Genomic DNA, 24934 nt, shown 5'->3' with positions numbered 1-24934 from the left:
CAGGGTAAGAGTCCTGGGAGCCAGGTATTGAAGCAGCCAGAAGTCTGGGCCGAATAGCAGAGAGACCACAGGGTCTGAGAGCTGGCTGCTGGAGGGACCAGGAAGCCAAAACCAGCTATGAAAGAGACCGTGGGGTCTGGGGGACAGCTGAGAGACCCCTTTGCATGTGTGTGTTTGTGCCTGAGGCAACTGGAGACCATTGGACCCAAGGGAAAGTTACTGGGTAGGCTGAGGGTCTAAGGCCTGTGGCTGGAGAGACCCATAGTGTGCATCTGTGTGCCTGAGCACCAGCAACTGGAGCGGGGCTGTGGGTCTCAGGGGCTTGTATGTCCAGGTGCCAGCAGCTGGGGAGATCTGGGTGTCCAGGGACAGCTGCTGGACAGACTGAGTGTCTAAGCCCAGCTACTGGAGGGGTCCATGTTGTGTATATGTATATATAATTTCCACTAAAGCACTTTCATGCAGACCACGCAGAAAGGGAAACAGGATGAGGCCATTGGTGCTGTCTGTGTTTTTGCGAGCGCTGTGGTTTTTGTCTGTGTTCATTTGTGTGGCTGGCCACGTGTATACGTGCGCGTGTGCATGCGCATATGTATATGCATATGTGTGTATTCTCTATATAGCGAATACCTGCTCAGCCTTGCTGCTGGCTAGACCTGGGGGCACAGAGCTGTGGCAGCCTCGCCTCTGTTGGGCCACCAGATTCAGCAGCTCTAACAAAGGTCATTAGGAGTTTCACAGAATAAGTTCCCTGTTTCTGTGTAGGTCAAGGGCATTGGCAGTGTTTCTCATCTTTCTATGCTCTCGTTTTGTGGCACATCATTGCTGTCTCAATGGGGAATTTACTACAAGTTTTCAGTTTAATAAAGCGTGTAGGGAATATTTTGTGGGTTTGGGTTATTGGAGCGCATGTTCTCTAGATTTTTCTTACTACATGGTATCCTGCAATTGCTGAAATAGGATTTAATGATCAAGGTCTAGTTTTATATCGCAGCAGGCAGATTATACTGACTATATGCCACCAACTGAAAATGGTTGCTTTTTAAGTAGTTGTATCACTTGGAGCTTCTGGATTGATCTTGTGCATAACCTCTGGAAAGAAGCACAAAAGAAATGGTTGACCTCTCCTCCTTTTGGTACTTGTAACAACAATATGTTCAGCTGCTGTATTGACATATATCAGCAGTAGATGACAAACTCCACTCCCACTGGAGTGCAGATAACACTCCTGTTCATACACAACAGCATGCCCTTTTTCCTGCAGAATGCCATTGTTGATTCACATTCAACCTTGTGAACTACTATATGCTCAGATCTTTTTTTCCTCATGCAAGACCAACAAGTTGGTTTTTAACCTTTTTTTAATTTGGTGAGTTTCATTGTTCCTAAATGTGTAAAGGTTTTTCATTTCTTGTTACTGAATTTCATCCTATTTTTTCCAGTGTTTCTCTCATTTACCATTGTTCTGAATTCTACAACTGCATTTCTGTATCTTGGATCCCCTCTGAACTGTTATCTGCAAGTGTAATAGCTTACATGTTATTTCATCATTCGGTCCCATAAGATAGCAGAACTGGAATAGACTGTATGAAACTGGAGTAGACCATATGACATCCTATGAAGTTTTCGTAGCTAATCTTCTTTTGTAGTTTTCTAGCTAGGTGTATACTAACTGAATAGTAGTTCAGCCTGCTTAGGATAGTTGTTAGCCTGCTTAGAAAATATCATACGATAGTGTCAAAAGCCTTGTTAAAAACAAGATGTGTGGCTTCCCTTGCTTCTCCTTCAGGTACAGAGCTTGTTCTCTATCAAAAAAGATGATCTGACTGGTTTAGCATGATTTGCCCTTTATATTTATGAAGGAGTCAGCAGTGAAAAAGAAACTTGAAAAGAGAGTCAGCTATACAGCAAAATTGTGTACTTCAACACCTGTCCAAAATTTAAAACATCAAAATTACCTTTAGACATTTTTTTATAAGATATCTTAATGCATCTCAAAGCATTAATGTTAATATCACATATTTAGATGTATAGTGTATAAAATGCAAACCAAGCTGAACCAAAGAATTGTAGAAGAAAATGTTTAAAAGTTTTCAAAATGAAAAGAGGAAATTAAAGGTAATACACTTTTTCTATTAAGAAGAGTTGAAATGAATCATTTCACAGCTATTCTTTAATTTTGAGAGAAGTTTGTCTTTGCCAATAAAAAATAAAAAATTTTCAAAAACTCTCCTGTGGAATTTGCAAATGTGGTGAAACTTGAAGTTAAGGAAGAATTTGGCAGGTTTTTCCCTGCTCTGTAGTAGAATAATGTTAAAATACACTTCAATATTACAGGATTCAGGGGTTTAATTACAATATAGCTTGCATAATATGTTGATTTTTGAGAATTATTTCACTCTAATATTTCCTTGAACATCTCTTTATTAAGACATGATGGAGCAAATCTACAACTTGTTTATAAGCCATTGAGCATTTTCCTTTTTATTTTTAATTCAGATTTTTAAAAAAAATCTGCAGACATCTTCGCAAATAACGACAGTGATGTCTGAATTAAAATTTCCTGCTCAGACTCTCGGCTGTGTTAAACACTTTTTTCAGTATTCAGAAGCAGAGCCTCTTTCTGTGTTCTCAGCATCCTGTGTTCTCGGCGGCGTAGCTTTCAATATTTTCACGTTGCTCAAAATCTGTGTGACTTTATTTGCACAGTGCTGAGCCTGAGCTAATATACCCTGCTGACGGACTTCGCTGTGGCACAGAGCTCTGGCAGAGTTATCTCCTGATATTGTAAGAATTGCTTGTTAAACTCTATACATGTTGTTGACATAGCAGCAGCATTTTGAAGCACTGACTAATGCTTCCACAGCTGTAGGTAGTATCAGGCACTTTGTTATTATTAGGAAAGTTGCCAACATATTAGCAATGTTTGTATGCACAGTTACTATAGCCAAAGGTACTCTTTGTTGTTAGGCACCACTGTTAGAAATGGTCTTAAAATGTCTTCAATCTCCCATTACTGTAGCCCCAGCTGACTGTGGAAGCTAATAGCATTGGCAAAAAGCTCCTTAGAAATTATAAGCAACACCCATATGCCAGCATTTGTTGCTAAGTGAAATAAATTGTTATTAGCACCGCCAAGTTGCTGGAACTGCTTGTAATAGCTGTGAACCCCAAAGTAGGTGATTAATGTCAGCTCGAAGCGTTGCCGGCTGCCTGACGGAGCTTCGAACACGCAGGAACTCTGAACTGCGGGACTCCTGACGGCTGCAAGCGTTGCTGACTTCCTAGCGATAGATGTAACAGCTGCAAACCCTGAAATACAGGATTCACAGCATCTTCTCTTTTGTCCATCTTTGCTTGGCTCTGGTGAAATCTAATTACCAAGATAAAACCTGAGGAATTTTAGAATGTCCATGTAGCTATTTTTGCTGGTAAATCAGCTGATAAGCTTCATTACGTGAAAATATTAAATTTGTTTTTTTTGTCATTTACAGCTGTCCTTGCATTTTCAAGAAAGAAGGGGGCTGGATTCTCAGTGTGGCCGTACTCTCTATTTATTGCCAGGGGGTGGGGATGGGCTTTTACAGAACCACTTATAAAATTCTTATCCTGGGAGCAGTTCCATGCTATTTCCTATCTCGGTATAATTGAAAGCAGCCGTAGGATTAGAGATTTAGCTTCCAACTAAGAATTGCCAGAGTTGCAGCACTGTGCCAGCAGCTTCCACCCCCTGCTTGTTGTCTGTGTGGAAAGCTGCAGTGAGTATAGGAAGACTTAGTAATAAAACATAAACCTTTAAAGATGTCAATCTGTATGCATATAAAAGGTCAGTGCATAGGCCAGTTGTCTTACAGTATTTAATGTGTCATGTTGCTATATATGAGTTCTAAGGCATGCAAATGATAACATCTCTAACATTACCAATGGGATACACAAAATTACCGATTAATCTAGGATTGTAACAGGCCAAAAACCAGCGTTTACCCATTAACATCTACTTTTTTGTTAGTAGAAGGAATGTTTCCACTGTCTCTGCCAGAATTGTGTTTACTAGTCCTTGAACTGCTAAGCACCTGTACTCAGATCTTGAAATCCTGACTTTCTCATTAAATACAAATATTGTTTAGTATGATAATGAGCACACTGTATTGCTCAGGTAATTAAAACGGTGTTGGTCATGAGTTCTTGTGAACTTTTACCAAGCCAGTACTTTATTCACTCTCTTTTCTAAGCCAGAATTATGCAGTATAAAATGAAACGTGAAAGAAAGGTTCAGAACAAAGTAGAAAAGATGGTTCCTCAAGTAAAGTGTGGTTAAGCTGTGGATCTCTTTGCTGTGGATTATTATGCAGGCCAAAATTTACAACTTCAAAAAGCAGCTGAACTAGATAAATTCATGGAAGGAAAAAGAGCATGAGGAATATTAAATGCAAAGACATCAGAAAGATCCAAAGAAATTATGAGCCACAAATTTCTGGAGGTTGGGAGTTTCCTTTGGGAATGTCTCTAACAGTGGCTGAGAGCAGGTGTCTAGGAAAGAGCAGGAGCAGAGGTGAAGGAAACAGCGGTGTATGTCTTTGCTTTGACCTGGTGTGGCCATTGCCCTGATATGTTCTTAAGCTTTGTGGAATGAGAGCGTGCAGCTCGGGCACAGTGGACCCCAGAAGAGGTGTTTGCCTTCCTTTGTGAACAACCTGGTCGAATAAATTTGAATGAATAAATTTGGACGGTGTGTGGATTTCTCCCATTCATCTCCTCAGACTGTCAGCTCTCAAGCTTCATGAAGAGGAGTGAAATGATAACAAATTTATGGCTGATTATCTTAGGTGAAATCTAAAGCTACTCTCTTATCTGCAGTTCTTAGATGGATGGCAGTGTCTGAGTGCAGAAGCAGTGAGATAACTGCATTTGTGGGATTTGTGAATTTGCATTTGTGAAATCATGTATTGGAATTATGTGACTCAAATAACACTGTTTTTTCAATGACAGCCATCTAAATAATGAGACAGTAAGCTGGCTACCTGGGCCTGAAATACTGCACAGTAACTGCATATACAGAAACAATACAAAGGGTTGAGGTTGAACACTGTTAGTTCGGATTTAGTGAAGATATTTTCTGTATAACTGTGTATGAATAATAGGGCTAGGGAGCATCATTTGTACGGAATAATGTGTTTACTCTACTATCAATTTGTTGGCGAAGAGGAAAATAGAGGGATATACCATACACATTATTCTGCTTTAGAGCTTTAACTCGCAACTGCACCTTAGTGGTTTTTAAAAGTAATCTTTATGACTGTTTTATTTCACTGGTTTTATTTTTCTGTTTTAATTTATTTTTATCAAGAATATTTTGAGAAGATGACAAGCTTGGAATTCAAGTACGTCTGTAGGCATTTAAAAATATATTATTTAGTATTTAGGCTACAGGGGTTGATACTGGGGCCAATACTGCTTAACATCTTCAGTAATGACTTGGATGATGGGGCAGGGCACACCCTCAGCAGATTTGCAGGTGTAACAAAAATAGGAGGATTAGTTGGTACACCAGATGGTTGTGCTGCCATTCAGCGGCATGTCGAGAGGCTGGAGATCTTGGCCATCAAGAATCTCCTGAAGCAGAGCAAAGGGAATGCCAAGTTCTGCCCTTGGGGAGGAAGAAACCCCAGGTACTCACCCATACAGGCTGGGTGGTGGTTGGCTGGAAAGCAGCTTTGCAGTAAAGGCCCTGGGCCTCCTGGTGGGCACCAAGTGGAACATGAGCCAGCAAAGTGCCCTTGTGGCATAGGCGTCCAGCAGCACCCAGGTTGCACTAGGGAGAGCGTTAACGCTAGGTCAAGGGAGGTGGGTGAGTCTTCTCCTCTGCTCAGCCCTGACTAGAGCATGTCTGGAGTGGTGTGTCCAGGTCTGGGTTCCCCAGAACAAGACAGATGTGGACATACTGGAGAAAGTCTACCAAAGGACCACTGCAACGATGAAGGGATTCGGACATCTATCATATGAGGAGAACCTGAGAGAGTTGGGATCATTTAGCCTGGAGAAGAGAAGGCTCAGGGGAGATCGTATATGTGTATAAATATGTGTATGTATCTTACACTGTATAAAATGCTTAGGATTTTTTTTTTTTTATACTTCGATTTTATAAGAATGAAGACAGTATTTGGCATTACGAACAACTGCTTCATTTCCAAGAATCAACAACAGGCATAGCTCACGGACTCCGCAACAGGCTGTAGTTATGAATCCCAGTCGCGCTCAACAGCAGCACCTTGCGCGTGCCCCTAGTGCTAGGTTTGGATGGAAGCCATGACGGGCAGAGGTGCCGTGGGGGCTGCCTGCCTTGCCTCTGTGCCAGGACACGGGGACAGGCTGCCCTCTGGTATCTGCTCCTTCCCTGACCAGTGGTCTTTGGCAGCTGTGGGGCAGGGGCTAGGGAGGGGGATCACTGCGGAGGGAAGTGAGGGGCAGATCAGCCAGGGCAGGCACCACTTTCTCCAGCCCTTTGAGTTGTTAGGCTGCTTGTTCCTTTCTACTCCACCTTCTCCAGGAACAGCTTCCGATTCTTGCCTCTTCCGAGCAGCTCAAGAGGAGGTGAGTTGAGGTTACGCCAGGGACAGAAGGATGGCTGTTTTGTGCCTTTGTATTGCGGGTCTCAAGAAGGAGGCAAATGTCCTGTATTGCAGGAGAAAGGGGAGAGGTAGAAAGACATATGGGAGAGAGGGGGGGTGCATGCCTCTTCCCAGCCTCACCCCCTCAAAATTGGAGTGGCCTCTCACTCTTTGAAAGCTGTTGTGAAACAGCGCTGTACCTTCCCGAAACAAGCACCCAGAAACCCAGAAATACCCAGAAGCTGTAATATTCCTTTTGGAGTCGTTGCTCTCCCCTGCAGCCTCCCAACCAGCTCCCTTCCAACCACCACACTGAATTGAGTCCTGCAGGCTCAGAACTTGAATAAATGTGTGGTTTTACTGGCAGTGAGAGAGAGAGGCTGTCAACATAGGAAAATTATGTGTATTGATCTTTATGTGTAGCTCATGAGTTCTCAATAACAGCAATAAGTAATAGCATCAAAATTTCTGAATTATTACATACTCTATGTGAATACAGAAAAAATCCTTTCCATCAGCAATGGGGCCATTCCGTTTTCATTTGATCAATAACTTAAAAGTAGACATCATTTTAACGCAAAAGGACTTGAAACAACTACGATTTGAATGACATCCTGATACCATCAACATATTTTATAGCCAACATAGGGAAGGAGAGTATAATACTTCCATATATTTTTCTTTTTTCTGGATCCACTAATTCAAAATATTTCCAGACCATATGTTTTTGAGGCTTTACTCTGTTTTGCTTTTTTGGTTGTGGCACCTACTATCTCCAGGGAAACTTCATATCTACGGTGCACCATTTTGTGCAAAGAACAGTGAGAAAGCCTTCTACCTGTCTGCCTCTCTTCCATATTTAGCTGGCTGTCATAGGGGGATAATTGTGCTTGACTCCCCAAACCAAGAATGGATTGGGTTTGGCTGCAGAATCTGTCCAGTATCCTCTTTCCCTCAATTTTGCCACACTGCTTCTGCGAAGCCATGCAGTTTAGTGTAGAAAGGGGTGGGTTAAAGTTGTAGTCCCTTCTCTTTGATTTAGTCATTTAAAGTACATTTCCTGTTATATTTCAGCTGTGTTGCACTTGTCTTTTGGTAAAGCAGAACATGCAGAAAACTGACGACAGAGAGTGAGTGCTTAGCTCCATGACTGACTGTGAGAGCTCAAGTGTTATGCAGCAGTTGGGATATAGCTGGGTGTGTAGCATTGGCCTAATCCAACAACCAGTGATACCAGTGGAGGCTCAGCAGCAGACTTTGGTTGAGCTTGTATGTACCACAGGTCTGCCTGCAGCCTTAGCTGTGTGGATATACGTACAAAAGCTTAAAAGGAGCAGATGCAAGTATAAGGGTACTGTTTTGTTTGGCTATTGCTTGAGGTTTAAGGTAAATGAGCTTGCTAGTCATAGAGGGATGTTATATGGGCATGACTCTACATGCTTGATGACACTACATGCTTAATGACACTAGAAAAAATCACTGGCTCAAATGGCAACTCTTATTCAACAAAGTAAACAGCTGCCCCATAAGTTGCTTTGGGCTGTTTATGTAGAAGTGGAAGTATTATGCTATGATGAAAGATGTGGTAAGGACACGGTTAAGACTGTTTTGAGATACCTGACCTGAATCTCCAAGTATTTTTAAGATTGAGAGAAATTACAGTGAAAATTCAGTTGCCTTAAACTTTAGCACTATGGTAAGAATTTTTCCAGACAGTGAATATATGGATTCACTTGAACATTTTGTGACATCTGTATTTGCCTTTTAATATGATTTTTGAAGAATTAAAGCACCATCAGTTTTACTAACCATTTAGTTTAAACTTTTAAAGAGATCAAATACATAAAAATCCTCAGGGGTTAAGAGGCTGAAGTGTCTTCTAGGTGCCTCACTGGTTCTTCACATGCTTAAATATCTATATAGATCTGATAATTTTTATGGGATTCATTCGACCAAGTGCAGTGTAGGTGGCTGCATCTAATACAGTCACTGTAGTCTCCCATTAGCGCCTACAGTAGTGAGAAGCAGATGCTTCTAGGGAGTGATTCATCTCACCTTAAAGTTTATCCCAGGCAAGTCAATACAAATTATGATGTACCAATATAAATCACATCAAACTTGAAGCTTTACACTGCTGTAAATATACTGGGAGGTAAAATTCCTCATGTAGACTTAAGTCTTAGAAAGCATATGCTGTCCTCTACTTACTGTTCTCTGAGGTCCAAGTGACCCAGGTTTTTCAGTGGCTGTAGACCTCTGAAGTTCCTTCATTGAACACGTAGACATGTAATTGTGCAGCTGGTTAGATGCCTGTGTTTGCATATATAAGCCCAAGTACTCACAAAGCCAGGCTTTCAGCAGATGATAAATAAGGCCAAGATTCCTCCTGTTCACTGCATCTGTCTACGGTGTCTGTGCATGTTTTGTTTTGGTCTGTTCATCTCTTTTTTTCCTACAGTGTGTCTTTCTTTTTCTGTGCTCTGAACAGCACCTCTTCTGTTCTCTCTTGTCATTTGTCCATCTATCTCACGGTCTCTTATCCAGTTCTTGTGCTGTTGCTTATTTCCTGCCAGGGTTTCCTCCCTGCTTTTTATCTTTAGAGCCTTGTTTTGGAATGGGTCAAGAGGTTGTATTCAAGCTGGCCTTCTTCTGATCACTCCTTATCTATACTCTGGGAGGTGCTTTTCTGCTCAGAGTAATCTGAATCTCTCTACAAGGGGAAAATCAGGAGTCCAGGAAGCTGGAGAATAAATAAACTATTACTATGGTAGAAGCGAAAGCTGGCAATTCCAGTAACTTATGGATAGTAAACTGGATGAATCTGATAACCAAATTAAGAAAAGAAAAAAAGAAAAGAATGCCCTATTAATTTCTAAGGCTTTCTGTGAACTTGCTGCAAAGATACTATACTCACATTAGGAAAAGTACCTTCATTTTTACTACTGCTCAAACAGAGAGGTGGTCTGTCACTTGTGGTTTACCTCCTCTCTTCTTACTGGATAAGTGATCAAATATACCAGGAGTCTCAATTCTCAAAGACATAGTTCTCTTCAGTAGGTAAGTTTAAAGGGGCGGGGGGGGAATAATTTACTGTTCATTTAACAAACTTAACTATTCAACTTCAGAGAATTTCTGAATAACCTGCTTGTAAAAAAGACAGTGAATAATTAATCTTATTTTGTTTTTCACTCAGATGCACAATACATTAATATAGGTTGTTAGTGCATCTCTTGATATGTATTCTTAATAAAGCTGATATTATTTTAACTGCGGGACGTATTTCAAAATTCATAGTGAAAGTATGTTAGCACGGAGTAAAGTTTAATTCCTCGGGAAAAGCCGTCCAGATCACCAATTTAATTTCTGAAATCTTCGTCTGAATGTTAACATTTTATATTTTCTGATCTGGAATTGCACTGGTCACCTTTGTCAAAGATGCTTTCCCTTTGCCCTGCTGTTTGTCCCATCAAGTGTTTGTCCTATGTAGAGGCAGTAAAAATAGTAGACATGTTCACATTTGGCAGGAATATGTCCAAGAGCGGTATTTGAAAAAGACCAAAAGAACTCAGCAGTACCCAAAATAACAGAAGCCAAAGTCAGTAATCTGTTAAGACCAAGTAGACAAAGCCATAAGATATGTGGTTAAAAAAAAAAAAAAAGGCCAAAAAAAAAGAGCACAAATATGACAACAATTTGGTCAGAAACACTGTATAGAAATAAATGGCAATTCAGAAAACACTGGATCACAAGTGAGAGGGTTGAGAAGAGGCAAGTGACTTTAAAAATTACAACTTAATCACTGCACATGAGAAGTGAGTAATAAATAATGAATTACAAGAGATTGAATTAGGAAAGATATTTAAACCAGCCTTCCAAAACTAATAAGCACTACCAAACTCTAATGCATGTACTGAGTTTTCATATATGAGTTCTTTCCCTCAAATCAATATAACTCTTGAAATATTTAAAATTAAACTATATTCTTCAGCACTTTCCTGGCTCTGTGACAAAGATCAAGCACAAAGATATTCATTGCATGTGAAAAATTAAGGCCACATTGGGTTTAGTACTACATATAGATGTGGAGTGATTTAGTTCAGTTTTTATCTCACCTGGATGGATGTAAATTATGGAAAATATTGTAAGAAAAGCAGATTGGTAAGGACTATTTTCAGGAATAGATGGGATTGTAGTGAACAGTTTTATGGTGTAAGTGACAAAAAAGATAACAAGGTCTAGAGAAAACATTCAGCTTTCAGCCTGCAGGAACTAGGATGATGGCAGCAACTAAGGAAAAATGGTTGAGAGATCTAACTGAAGTGTGCATAATCTTAAATGATGTAGATAATGTTAATGCTTTCTACCCAGCATGCATTCTAAGACCAGGGGCAAGTACTGTACTTAAAATCAAATGCAGACATAAAGAAACACTTATTAAATTAATGGTAACTGCTGAAGTGACCTGCAAGGCATAGGTGTTGAGAAAAACACATTGAGGGTTACTCAGGCAACAATTAGCTGGTGTCCTAGAGGCACCGGCACTGGGAGGAAACGCTCATGCTTTCTTCCACTTCCTCAGTGACATTCGAGAGGGGATTTTTCTTTTGTAACTGTACTCGGACCAAGACTGTTTGCCATTTTTTATTTTATAAAAATAGATTATAATGCCTCATAAGATTTTTTTACAGCCATTCATAGATTAGAAACCACAGAATACAGCTTTAGTTTTGTGATTTAGGTTGTCTGAATATATCTGCATGAACATTTCCTAGTTGCATATGTTACTGAAAGGTTTTGGACATGTAGTTTTCTATCTAGAGCATCTTGTTAAAATCTGCATTGACTGCAGATAAAGAAAACCATAAAGTATATGTGATCTTGGTTATTTCTTAGAGGAGGATCAACGACACATTTGACATTTTAATGCCAAATACATTATAATCATAATTGTGATTGGCATTTATGCTGAAGGTTTTTAGTGGCAATGTAACCCAAGTTGCCCTTGCTGCTGGGCAAGCAGTACTTATTTTCCTGGCAACGTCTGTTGGCAAAGAAAGTTCCCTGATTTTTCATCAGTTTTTATTTCATCATTTCCCCTCCAGCAAGCCCTTGATTTCTGTAGCACAACCCCTCTTTATCCATTATTAGAGAAGGTACAGTTCCAAGTGACTGTTGTCGGACTGCTCTCTAAACACTTCTGGTGGGATGTGACTGCAGCATGCAGCGCTGAGATATCAGAAAAGTTACAGAGCTGAAAGAAAAGGCAAATTAGCCCAGGCAGAGTGCAGAATTAGTGCCGGGGTATTGCTCCCAGGACCTGATAAGGCATCTCTGAGCTGTGCTGCTCCATGCAGAGTAAACAGCTTCTTTATGTATCACTGTATTGCATAGTGAGGATGTCACCTGTTTTGGCTTGAAAAATCTGGGATTTCTTGCTTAGGTTTGAAACCAGAGAATGAAGAAATAAACAAACCACTAATTCATGATTTAGGATTGTGCAAAAAGGATTTTTGTGAGGATTTCAGTAAATCATGAGTTAACATGGTGTGCGTTATTTCTTCAGATGTTATACTTCCAGTAAAAGAAATAAAAGGTGGAAAGGACAGAATTGGGACTGTATTAGCGTGTCCACTCCACAGAGGAACTGGGGAATTATCTTAAATCTCACCAATGGTCCTTTTCCCCATTTCCCATAGAGTGCAGGGTTCATTTGCTCACAAGAACAGGACACCCCCATATTGCACAATTAAGGTATTGTATTGGGGAAGTTTTTCCTTCCTTTTCATCGTTTAGAGGGGGAAAAATAATAAAACAGATATCTTATTTAAAATCCAAATGTAGACAGAACAGCTGTAGTTTTAACATGTGTTAGCCGGATGAAGTCTGACAAACAAACAATACTAATAGAATGATAATAGTTTTGGGCAGCCAGCCAGGAACATGCTGCTGTGAATAGGTCTGGAAAGAATTTTTTTCTTTTTCTTTTTTTTTTTTTTAATGGATTATGGCAATATAGCCTGTTTTATCAAAGGTGAAATATTTTACGAAGTTGTTGGTTTTCACTAAATTTTGAGCATAATCTGTTATAGACAAGAGACAAGCAAGCTGGGTAGCGAGAGTATGAGTGTAGGAGACTCTGCTTGATTTGGGATAAACAATAATGCTGTGACTGAAGCAGAGCAGGGATTTGAAGCTGAATTCTGGTATAATCCAGGCCAGTAGCCAAATGCTAAGCAACTGAGTGTGACAGACAAAGATATACAACCCTCTTTTGCAATGCAGTTCCATTTATGAAAATGCTCAAAAGATTTTGTCTTTTATTCTGTTTGGAAATGAAAACAAATTTTGCAGCAAGTTCTGTAGATCTGCCATTTAATTTCAATTCTCTGGTCAACCTCTAGCAGTAAGCAGAACACCTGTGTTAGGTGTAAATGATCTGTGCCTAATATAGATCTGAAAATATTTTCTGGAGAGTAGAAAAAGCAAATAATGATTGCCAGATTTATTCCCTTAGTACCTTTCTCTTTTTTTTTTTGAGATCTGCTTCAAACTGTGATAGACCTTTTCAAATGAATGGTCAGAAGAAATATGCAATGAAAAGGGGATAGCAGTTGTTTATTTTCCATTAATAGTGAAAGAATCAAGTTAAGCCTAATGCTGAATTTTTACTTTTGGATGGGGTAATTTGTTTGAGATGATTCTGCCTCATGTTCAGCTGGCTGCCTACTGAAACTATAAATCATAAAGTCTCTATCAACTATACTGGTTGCACTGTTAACCATTGAATTGCAGGACACCCTCCATAACTCCATGATATACTTCCTTGGCACGTCTCAGAAGTAAGGTGAATGCATTAGGTTTGTTAGGCAGTATTTACTAGAACTTACAATGGATCCCATTAGTTGGATTGGATTTGATCTGCAACTTTATTCTGCTCTGAACAATAATAACTATTCTATTTTCTGTTCACTTGAAATGTTGTTCTAGGAATTCCTTTAATTTATTTTTTTCTACAAAGTTCTTAAATGTAGGCTCTGGCTGGTGTGAACAGATGGGTGGAAGTTTTAATCTTTCAGCCCAAGAGGCAGGTGAAGCAGTAATGCTAATGTCTAGATTGTTTTCTTCACTTTTTTTCAGCAGGTCTGCTACAATTTTCAGCTAGTGTTTATCCTCTCCGTTACCTGAAGACAAAAAAACTCCTCAGCTGAGGATCAGTTCAATCACTATTCTTCAACATAACCCACAGACTTTATGAGAGTAGAAAATTTTAACACCAAAAGACCAAACTTGATCATCTGGTCTGACTTCTTGCATTCAGACATCTGCAGTTCCTACCAAGTCATGTTGGGAGTAGGTCAGGCTACCCAAGCGGGAAGCAGACAGGACTGAATGCTCCTTTGCCATTAGCCTATAGGCACACATCTTTCAGCTGAAGTACTTCTCGTATGGATTTTATTTTATCTAAACCAGTTTCTATCCTCAAAAATATTGATTCATTCAGTAGCCAGAAATGCTTCCTGAAATGTCTCCAGAACAGCATGCAGCTGAATATCAGTCTTATTGTGATTGGATTAATTCACTGGAATGCCATCAGCGTGGAGGCGGGTGCCTTCCAACCTTGAGACCAGCTGGAAGTGCTTTTTCTGGAAACTCCCAGGTGCCAAAAGGCAGTCAGTGGAAGCAATTTCAGACACAGAATTAATGAAGGTAATGGCAGATGATATTGGGCAGGAGTATTTGGCAAAACATCTGATTTTAAAAGGAACAGTAGCTCTAATCAGATGGGTAATGTGTTATGGATGATGAAAGGGATGTTCGTCCATGAGATCCATTCTTGTCCAGTGTGTTTAATACAATGTGTATTTTTCTGTTCCCATTTGGATGAGGCATCCTGCCCATGTACCAGCTAGTAAGCCATCATAGATATTCTCCCAGACTTTTATTTTGCTCTTGCAACTGTCATAATGAAAGCCCATACAGAGTTAACAGAACATTTTTTAATGATCGTTAGTTTTATTTGTTATAGCACTGAATTTTTTTCAATCCCATAAAATCTTCTGAATGTAAGTATGATGGAGTCTCCAGAGCTTTCATTCAAGTAAATATTTAAGACTATTTATGACAGGTAAAAATGTAGCTGATTTACCACTGCTGGAAAAGCATAATTTCTTGTTAGTATTTTCTTCTTTAGCCCCCCTTCTTTCTTCTTTCAATTTATGTTAGTGCGTCACCTGTGCTATTTGAGGATCAGGATTAGAGCATAGCTAATACGGAAGATTGCCACTTTGATTCCTAGGTCTGGGTCAGAACCAGTTCCTTTACTGTCTGTATATAGATACTCTTATCACCAGCAGCTGTGCAGGCAAATTATCAAGAAACATTATCTTTGTTTCTTGATCTTTATTACTGTGTGTTGCTTTCACCTGCTTTGAAGATCTATGCAATGCCTCCATCAATGAAACTGCTGCACTTAGCTTCTTATGTTGAAATATTTTCCAAATATATAGGTGTTTGCGGCCATCTTTGCAATGTTATTTCCACATACCTTTTCTCTAAATCATCCATCAAAGCTGATTAGATGATACATTTTGTGCATTGGTCTGGGAAGGAGCAGTCTAATATATCACTTTTTTACTTTACATGCTATGGTGTATTTCTTAAGATTCTCTTTAATATTCTTCTTGATTATACATCACTATTTTCTTATTCCAAGTGCTGTTATTATATTAAAATTTATTCATAACTTGACTAGTGGTAAGATCAAGTTCAGTGGTAGTTTGACTGCACATCTGGGCAAGTTGGCTTGTATAGTAAGGTTACTGTTAATCTTTAAATAGTGAATTAACATTTAACCTAAATCTTTATATTTTTTGTCTTTTAATATTTATTACAACACATCAATTACTGTTCAATTAAAAATGCAGTTTAATTGTTACACTTCAATCTATTCTCTGTCTCTGGGTTAAGAGTATATTGTTTCACTTGTTACATGACATCATCTAATGCTGTCTCAAGAGTTGCAGCAGACAAATCTTTTAACTCTTCGTTATTCATTAGTTTCCATTCTGGTCCTTCTAGCTCCTGGGACCATCAAGTCATCATATGCCCACACTCGAGTATTGTTATTGTTGGCACAGGCTTGTCAAAACGTTAGAGCTCCTGGCAAGGCACACAAAGGAATGGTGTGTGGTGTCACAAGTACGCATTGCCGCAAATTATCATCTTCCTGAGTTTTGTCCTTGTTATTTTCCTATGACAAGATCCTATATGTGCAATCCTGTACCATCGTAAGAGTATTTTCTATGGAGCTTTCTGATATTCTGCCTTCTTTTTGGAAATAATTATTTGCATTTTCCTTTTTTGCAGAAAATATTGCTTCCTGTCTAAGCATACATGACATGCAGTCTTTAGTTATGATGACAATAAATGATATCACCAATCGATTGAATCAGCAGTTTATAACCTGTTTAGCAGCGTTGATTTATCAGCATAATTTAGCTTTCTAGAAAAGGTACAGGAAATACAGGTGATATCTGCCATATATAAAAAACTCTCCATCAAGACTAGTTTTGCAGCAGCAGGGGCAGATTTAAATTTCTAGGGATCATTAATAAAATACTTATACAAGCCACAGTGCAGAAGCCTAGGAAAATTAAGCTAATCTCTCTGGTGCTCAATAAGCTGATTTTCCCCATTTGCAAACATGAATCAGTTGTCTTAGCAGATGACATTTTATTAAAAAGAGATTACCCTGTATCTAAAGCGCCTTTTTTTTCCCCCCTCCAATGTGTAATACTCCATGCACACAGTGTGTAGCTTTGTTTCACAGCCTTCTCCTTTGGAGAGGCAAGTGGTGAGAGTGACACCTCATTCTCAATTTGGAATTGACAAATCCAGATGCTCTGGCATCTCCTGCCAGATGTCAGGGGCCTCCTTCGAGCTGCTGGGGAGTTTGTGGTGGGAGATGCTTCCGATCCTCTAGCCACTCTGCTCCATGGGCCACTCTGCTTTATAAGGGGAGTGCGGTTTCCTGCCCTACTGGCTTTATGGACCTGAAATAACTTTGCTAAGGGTTTCTGTTATTGATTTACTTTAGCTAACACAGCCCTCTTAAATAAATGTGACTCCTAAACAGACCTGTTGCCTTAGATGAGGGTGACTGTTTACCCCAGGGATAGTTCGGGTCTTTTATTTTTCCCAGACTTCTGTACATTATTACAGTGACAAAATTTAAACATAAATGCTTCCTAGAGATAATAAAACACCCAAACACCAGAAGACCGTTTGCCATTTCTGGTGGCTTCCCTTCCCTCTGCAGTTCTTGGGACAGCAGAGTGGCTTCAGCCTTCCAGCTTCCAGCCTCTGGACTTCTGTATGGAATATAAACACTCTGTATACAGTGTTGTTTCCTTTTCTAATTTGTTTCAGCTTTCTAATATTCATCCTCTCTTACATAACTCCTAGTCTTTCCCATTGATTTCATTAGTGTTGCATCCCATTTTCTTAAATGAGTGCTAGAGCTTATCATCTTACCATTCCCGCTTCCGTACTGACTTTCTTTAAGGGAATGCACTGTTACTTCCTTAAACGGGAGCATGCTTGCTTTAACTTGAAAGCACTTTAGATTGATGTTCTTAGTTTAATCTACCACACCTCATTTCAGCTTAATATACGGTTATAGAGCTAGCTTTTACTCCCCTTCTGCAGAATTGTTCCTTTCTACACTTTGTTTTAACATTTTTTTTTTATCTCACTCTATCGAGTGTTGATCACAACCCTTCCATGAAACTGTATGGATTTTCAACAAAATTGATGTTTTCCTGTTTCAAAAAGTATCATCTTTCTGGAGAAAATTTAATTTATCAAAACATGTACCTGACCCCAAAACCTCCTTAATAAAATCCTTCTGTATATTTTTCAGTTTTTCAGCAAAGTCCAGCAGTTCAAATTCCTTAACCTGGCCATCTGTCATATTAGGCTAAAGCATTTCTCGTAATAGTTGTATAACGTTGTCTCCTCTCCTGTCCTCTCCATTATCAAATTCTACTTTCAGTGTGAAGCCAAAGAAATTTCCTTGACTTCTGTGGAATAATGTTTGTTTGTTTGTTTGTTTTTTTAATCTGGAAGTAAAATCTGTCTCACTGGCTTTTTCAATTTTGGATAATTTCCAAGCCTTTTTTTTTTTTTTTTTTTTTTGAAGTACAAAAAAGTCCTGCATTTTATGGCCTCAAAACTCTACTGTAAGATACTCTTTTACACACATAGTGCTATCGGGTCCTTTCTGCATCATCTTTAATGTTTTGTTGTTTTTCTATTTCACACCATTTCCTGAATTATTTTACTTTGGACCCATTCCAGAACTGTTATTCATTGCTTCCTTTCTATTCACAGGGTAAGATAAAGCCATTAGCTGTGTTTCTGCTCTGATTCTCCATTGCTAGCAATGAAGCACAACTGCTCAGCTCTCTCTTGAGCCAGCCCTGTATTTCTCTTTCAAACAGAAGAATCTGCATGACTATGGATCTGAGTCTAAGCATACTGCAAAATGTCAAGATGACCTACAGAGTTACAATTATACCGACGTAGTTAAATCTCACTGACTAGATCTGATTTCCAGGTACTCAGATCACGGGCTTGAAATCTGGGCTCTAAGGAAGTTGGTGGAAGTTTTGGCACTGACTTCAGTGGGGTTGGGAATTCGTCTGAAATACTGGCTTGCAGCCACCCTATATGGACCTCTCCAGTTAGCTGTGCTTTTGCTCCCACATGGTCTGTGTGCTACATTATAGGGAGAACACCACAGTAAGCTAAACATTGCATAAGTAAATGAACTTCAGGTGAAGTACTTGGAAGTCCTTTTGCACTGATTCCTTTCATACTGACTGTATGTATTAACATTATTGTTTTTCTTTAACATGTGCAAACAAAATGCATTCTGATGAAACTCTGCTGACTATAATCCATTTATATAGTGATCACACAAGCAATAGGAATAATTTAAAAAGTCAGAAACAGTGCATTTTAGCTGTTAAATAAAGTCTTTCATTTTAGAATTTGAGCGGACTTAATGGTGATATTAAGGCAGCAGAACTTTTACTAAATTATGGCTTTTATGAAGGAATAAACATTTGTTTTTCAATACCTTGGTCTATTTGGTTCTCATTTTGTACTATAGTTAATATTCTTACTTGAATGGTAAATGTTATCTTATTTTCCATTTCAAAGTTTTAAACTGTTTCATCTCTGAAATCTCCATGTGAGTCATAGCTTATGTATGTTTCCCTACATACACTCATTTTAAGTTCACAAGCAGTTGCTCACCAATTGTATCAAATTGTAAGCAGATATTCTAAAGAAAGATTTCTCAGGGATAACCTGAGAAGTAGCTTCAGTTTTTCTGAGAGTATTCAAACTGATATGTATATGAATGATTTTTTTCTCTAGATCTACATACATATATGCACAGAGCCTGTTTGCATATGCACCAGACAAACACCACACACACAATTATGATATATCACCTGGTATATGTCCACTGTGTCCTCCATTTTATAGCAATTTGAAAAAAAAAATTTTCCTGTCTTTCATCCATTCTTGAAGTTTGGCTTTTGGCCATCACCTTTAGCAGTTATGTAAAATAATTTTCTGTGAAAGAATGACATCATACATCCCACAGGCATTTGTTGCTGAGTTATAATCCCGCTTATACATTTATCTCTCACTCTTCCTGTACGCAGAGGCAGCTATGTAACACCTGTAACAAATTTTTTTTAGCAATGCATGAATATGTATGCTCTGAAAATACAGTAATGTGAAAAATAGTACTTTTGTGGTTTGCAAAGAGTTATATGAGCAGTAGGATTGCCTTTCATCCAGATTTTTGACTAAATAACTAAAAGTTATAAAAAGAAATTCCTTTAACAAAAAGCAGAATCAGATCTCTATGGCTTTCGGTCCTGTAGAACGAAGTGAAGAAACTATGAAGTTTGCCTTTCAATAGGTTCAAGTTTCAGATCAGCCATGAATAAACAACTTTAGCCCTAAAATACAGAGGATTTATATTCAGTTAACAAGGGCCGTACCATCTCAATGCATATGTGGGTGGACAGTGTTGTGATCTTATTTTTTTATCATATAGATTAAAGTTTTTGTTATGAATATTTTACTGATATTTCTATATAGCCGTGCTATATCACATACTTTTCCAGTAAGCCTACATTGTGTCAGTTTATTTATTAACATGGTCTTTTCATTACCACTTTTTAAAACATAATGAGTTTCTTCTTCTTTTCCCTCCTTGTCCCTCTCAAAGCAGAATATTGAGTACTGGTGAATGTGGGGTTAAGTTCATTGCATGCGCCCAAACTCTCATAGGAACAATTTTATGAAAAGTTACATATTTTCAATGACTTAACTCTTGTGAGAAAGAAGAAAGGGAAGAAAAAAAAAAGGACTGACATAACTATTTCAGTATTTAACTATTTCAGTATTTAACTATTATTCATCCATCTCTCATGAGTGTCTTATTAAAATGGCAAAGTGATGCAGAATGAGAGTAACCATGGTATATGTGATGCTTGAAAAAGAGGCCTCTGAACATATCCTACATTCCAAGATTTGTTTGAGCATGAAATTTTCCCATTTTATATTTTAATAAAACCTTTCTTCAAAAAGACAATGAAGAGAAATGTTCTTTTGTAATTCAGGTTTCATTAGTATTACACATAAACCTGGACTCATCTCATCTCACTTTACATGGCTGAGAAATCTAAGTTATGAGTCTTCTTCATGTTTCTTTAATCAATGAAGAGAGGTAAGGTTTTACTTCATTGTTGCCCAAGAAAATTTGGGCAATTAGGATACTAATTTAGGCACTTGTTTAAGTCATTAAAATGTCAAAGGATAGATCTGAATTGCCTTGCTTATATCACAGATCTTCGTCCTAAAGCCAGCTCACAGCTGTAGAGATGTTCCTCATTACTAAGGCTTTTTGTACTTCTGATCAGAAAGTTACCGTTCAATCTGTGAACCTGAGTTAGGTGAACCTTGCTGGTGTTGCTTGTCACTACAGTTACTTCAGCATTGCTCTTCACTTCTTTTTCTTAGGGATCAATGAAATTACATTCAATCCAAAACCATAATAACTTGAAAAGCAAGTCCTTTGCAGTCACCAGGCTGCAAGCAGCCAGGCTGCTGAGAGGCATTCCTCTTCATGCTGGATTTCTAAAGTCAAATTTTCTCTCTTTCTCAGTCAGAGATACAGGTCCTTATTTCCACTTTCATTGTGCAGTGGATGCATGATGTTCAGCGTTACAAGGCTAGACAGAAAAGCTGGCTAGGTCTGCCTGGCAGACCTTCATTCTTATTCCCTTGAAATCAGCTCTTTGCAAACTCATTGCTGATTACTAAATGTTATGAAGTTCTAGGTAAGCCAACCAATATGGTTTTGGAAAATCAAGATGACAATATCACAGTACCTCATAGTGTACTTTTTTCATAAAATCTAATAAAAGAGCAGTTGCTATAGTAAAAATGTTTTACCTTAGAATTACACGGCAGTAGAAGGTCTTAAAAAATATTCTCTAGCTGCTGAGTGGTGAAGAGAAAGAATCTTCTCTTTTTGAATGGTATAGTGTAAAATGTCCAGTTATGCACACTTTAAATTGTTTGGATTTCAGGGGTTTTAATTAGGAAAACAAACTATATTCAGGCGGTTATAGCAATGCAATATGTTCTCTGTGAGTCTAAAACCAGACAGAGAATGAGTCCTGTCTCTGCTAGGCTAAATCCAGATTTTATAAACATGAAGAAAAGGTTAGAACTGTTATATCAGATTAAATTTGTCTATCTGAATTTTAAAAAAAGGGTATCTAGCCCAAATATACAGAATGCTTGATTGAAGAAAGTGTAAACTTAATACTATGGTTGGATGTACTTATATAGGCTTGAATGCACCTACATTTTCTGACTCTCTATTGAGTTTGAAAGACTTAACTGTATTAGGGAGTTTATTTTTTGACAGTCAAACCAATTTACATTAAATCAGTACTTTAAAAAAACCCTCAACTGCTATGCATGGCTGAAAAAAAAAAGCTCGAGAAACACATTCCTAACAACCTAAAAAATACTGGAGGGAATGACCACAAGTATCTTTGGAATAGGAGCATTTAAAAAAAGCGAATATTCAGGCATTCCCTTCATAACACTGCCTGAAAATCATTCGCAAAAATATGCTGCCTTTAACTTGGGCAGAAGAATTCAGTGAAGTTTTCTGTTTGGGTTTTTTTTGGGGGGTGTGTGTTAAAAGGTTTCCTCTTTTCTTTCATTATAAGCATTCTCAAACCACGTACAAATTCTGGTGTTTTCAGAAGTGTAGAATTAGCCACTGAGTCCCCTTTGATAACACAGATCACAAGGGGCTGCTTCAGTGGTGGAAGCTGGGAGCCAGGTAATCTTCTGAGCTGCACCTTGGCTGCAATAATTATTTTCTCTTTTTCTGCTACCTAGAGCTGGTTTATTACCTGAAGATAGGAAGAAGTGCTACTAGAGGTTCACCCTCTAATTTAAAGATACATAAGAGTTTGAGAATATCCCCTTGGAGCTATTCTCAACTTTTATGAAAAGAACATAGAAGGAAGTTGATGGGGAATTCATCATAGAGATTTACTCCCTTAGAGCTTCTTGTTCTGCACAATGTGTAAGATGCGTGATTTCAAACAGAGGATTTTACACCACTGACTTTGAAGATTCCCTAGTTTAATTTTGTAGCAGGTGGTTTATAGAGCTAAGGTATTTAAAAAATCCCTTTCAAAGTAAATGAGTAAATGGTGCTGGTAGGACTTCCAAGCTGTATGATGATGAAAATTCTCAACATGACCGCAATGTGTGGATTGTGTCTTGTTGCACTGAGAACAGCAAAGCTTTTCTTCTGCCTGCTGGATGACTTATAGTGACTTTCATTTTTTTGTTGTTTGATTTTTTTCAGCTTTCATTTGCAGCAACAACCCCAGAGTTGGCTGATAAGAAAAAATATCCTTATTTCTTCCGGACAGTGCCATCTGATAATGCAGTGAATCCAGCAATTTTGAAGTTACTCAAATATTATCAGTGGAAGAGAGTAGGAACTTTAACCCAGGATGTACAAAGGTTCTCTGAGGTAAGACTTGCATAATTTCCAGTACACAAAGAGAGCTACTAATATTAGACTTCCAAGGAGCTAGTTCCTCCGTTCATAGCAATTAAGTAAAAAGAAACAGACCCACTGTTTCAGTCTTGTTTGGCTTTGTCTTACTAGGTCACGTTTGCTGTACTGAATAAACTTAATTCCCTTCTGGGGTTTATTTGACTGTCTATAGTAAAAACTACCTATGCTTTCCCTTGTCTGTTTTTTACACCCAAGATCATTGCATCCAAGTGAAAAAAAATCACTTTTTTTTTTTTTAGCAAAGGTTAATTTATACTCTTTGACTTGCCAAATTGTGTGATTTTGAAGGAGGCTTAACCATTAGTTCACTTAAAAGAGAGAATATATCTAATTTCATCGTGTTCCTTTTGTGCTCTGATTTATTATAAGCATTGGTCTGAACAGTCTGAACATTGAGGGACAAAATCTGGTAAGTCTATAGCTGAAAATATTAGAGGAGCTTACTGAGACAGAAATGACTGAAGCCCCCAGAACTGATAAGATCACATACTATGCACCCTCCAAATCTTCTGAGTTTCACCCTGAGCAACATTTTGGTCACAGAAATTGCAATAAAGTATGGGCCAACTGCCTTAAGTATGGTTTTAACAATACAGTAGTTAAAGAAAACATCCTATAAGTAATTAATCAGAGCAAGACAAGGGAAAGAGTTGGCCCATTAATTGACAGAGGCAAAACTAATAGAGGCATGCCAGTTTCGTGTTTGGGTTTTTTTTTCCTTCCTCAGCATTCATTAAAAAAAAGGCTGACTGTGTTCTGAAGACTAGCATAATTAAAACTAGTGAAGAGGAGTAAGAACAGGTTAGAGTCTGCTTAGATGAGTCAGATATTTTCAAATTGTCTGGCACAATTAATTCACTATGTAGTACTTAAGAAATCTTAGAGTCTTCCCTTATGAGCTTTGAGAATTAAAGGATAAAAAGTAAGTGAATTGTAGGGGGAGGGAAGAAACCTTTGTGTTTGTCTTTCCAAAGAACACATAAAGACCCAGGGGATTATAGACCAGTCAGGCTAAATTTAATTCCTGGAAAGACACTTGAGCAGATAATCTGTTTGGAATCACCCAGAAGATAAAAAGATGCTAAACAATGACCAAAATGGATTTGTCAAGAATAAATCATGTAAAGCAATCTAATTTCCCTCTATGACAAGATAACAGGTCTCTGGGAGATGGGGTAGGTGATAAGTGTGATGTTTTATGACTTATAAAAATGTTAAAGGTGTTCCTAAAAAAAAGTAGGGAAACTTGATCTTGAGGAAAATACTGTAAGAGCAGTCTCTAACCAATATTCTTGCCACCACGGTTAATTGACATCAGATCAGTTGAATATTTGTTTTTAAAGCAAATGCTGAAGCAAAAAGTCACCAAAAAGTATGATATGCTTTATCCTTCTCTGGCTTGGAATTATAATTTCAAAGAGCAGTTATCAGTGGTTCACTGTCAAACAAGAAGGATGAGATTCTGTCAAGTGTTTTTCTCTAGAAAGAGATAAAGTTTTCTCTAGATAGTGGGACAGAGAAAATGTTTATTAAATCTGCAGTTGATACCTGCTTGGGGAGAGCTGCAAGCACTTTGCAGAGGACAGGTTTAGGTTTCAGAATGATCTTGACAAGTAAAGAAAGGTTTTAATATAAATAATATGTAAGTGAAAAAGTGCAAAATGGCTATCTAGGCAGCAGATCTCCAGAGAATGATACGGGAAGCACTACAATGAACCACAAACTGGGTAAGGGTCAAGAAGGTCAAACTGCTTGACCTACTGTAAAAAGTAGAAAGGAAGCAAACAGCTCTCGTTTCACCACCCCCAATGTAATGCAATATTGACACTTAAGACACACAGAGGAAACTTCAACACTACTTAGTGCTCATTAGATGTAAGTTGGAACATCAGGTCTAGTATCGTCTTCAAGAAGGAAGTAGATCAGAGATGTCTATAAAAAAGTTCAGTAATCTAGAAACGTGTTTTATGAGAAAGATTAAAAGTGGAAAACAGTGGAATAGACTGGGTAGGTTGCTGAACCTTCATCGTGTCGGGTTTGTTAAGATAAGACTAAACAAACACAACATAGGGATTCTTAGTCTTCCTTTGGGACAGAGGAATGGACTTCATGTCTGTCAGGG

The 24934-nt window shown here is 38.4% G+C and overlaps 1 protein-coding gene across 1 annotated transcript in view; it reads left to right on the top strand.

The window, feature by feature from the left end:
- The window catches only part of GABBR2 (gamma-aminobutyric acid type B receptor subunit 2), a 492274-nt gene that overhangs the window by 170875 nt on the left and 296465 nt on the right, over positions 1–24934 (top strand). Inside the window, exon 3 of the mRNA XM_050891519.1 lies at positions 22594–22764. Coding sequence (XP_050747476.1) covers positions 22594–22764 — 171 coding nt within the window. The remainder of the gene's footprint in view (positions 1–22593; positions 22765–24934) is intronic.

This window comes from Gymnogyps californianus, chromosome 2 (genome assembly GCF_018139145.2).
Source record: "Gymnogyps californianus isolate 813 chromosome 2, ASM1813914v2, whole genome shotgun sequence".
In the NCBI taxonomy this organism is placed as follows: Eukaryota; Metazoa; Chordata; class Aves; order Accipitriformes; family Cathartidae; genus Gymnogyps; species Gymnogyps californianus.
Note: the sequence above shows the minus strand (reverse complement) of the source record. Positions and strands in the feature narration are given on the sequence as shown.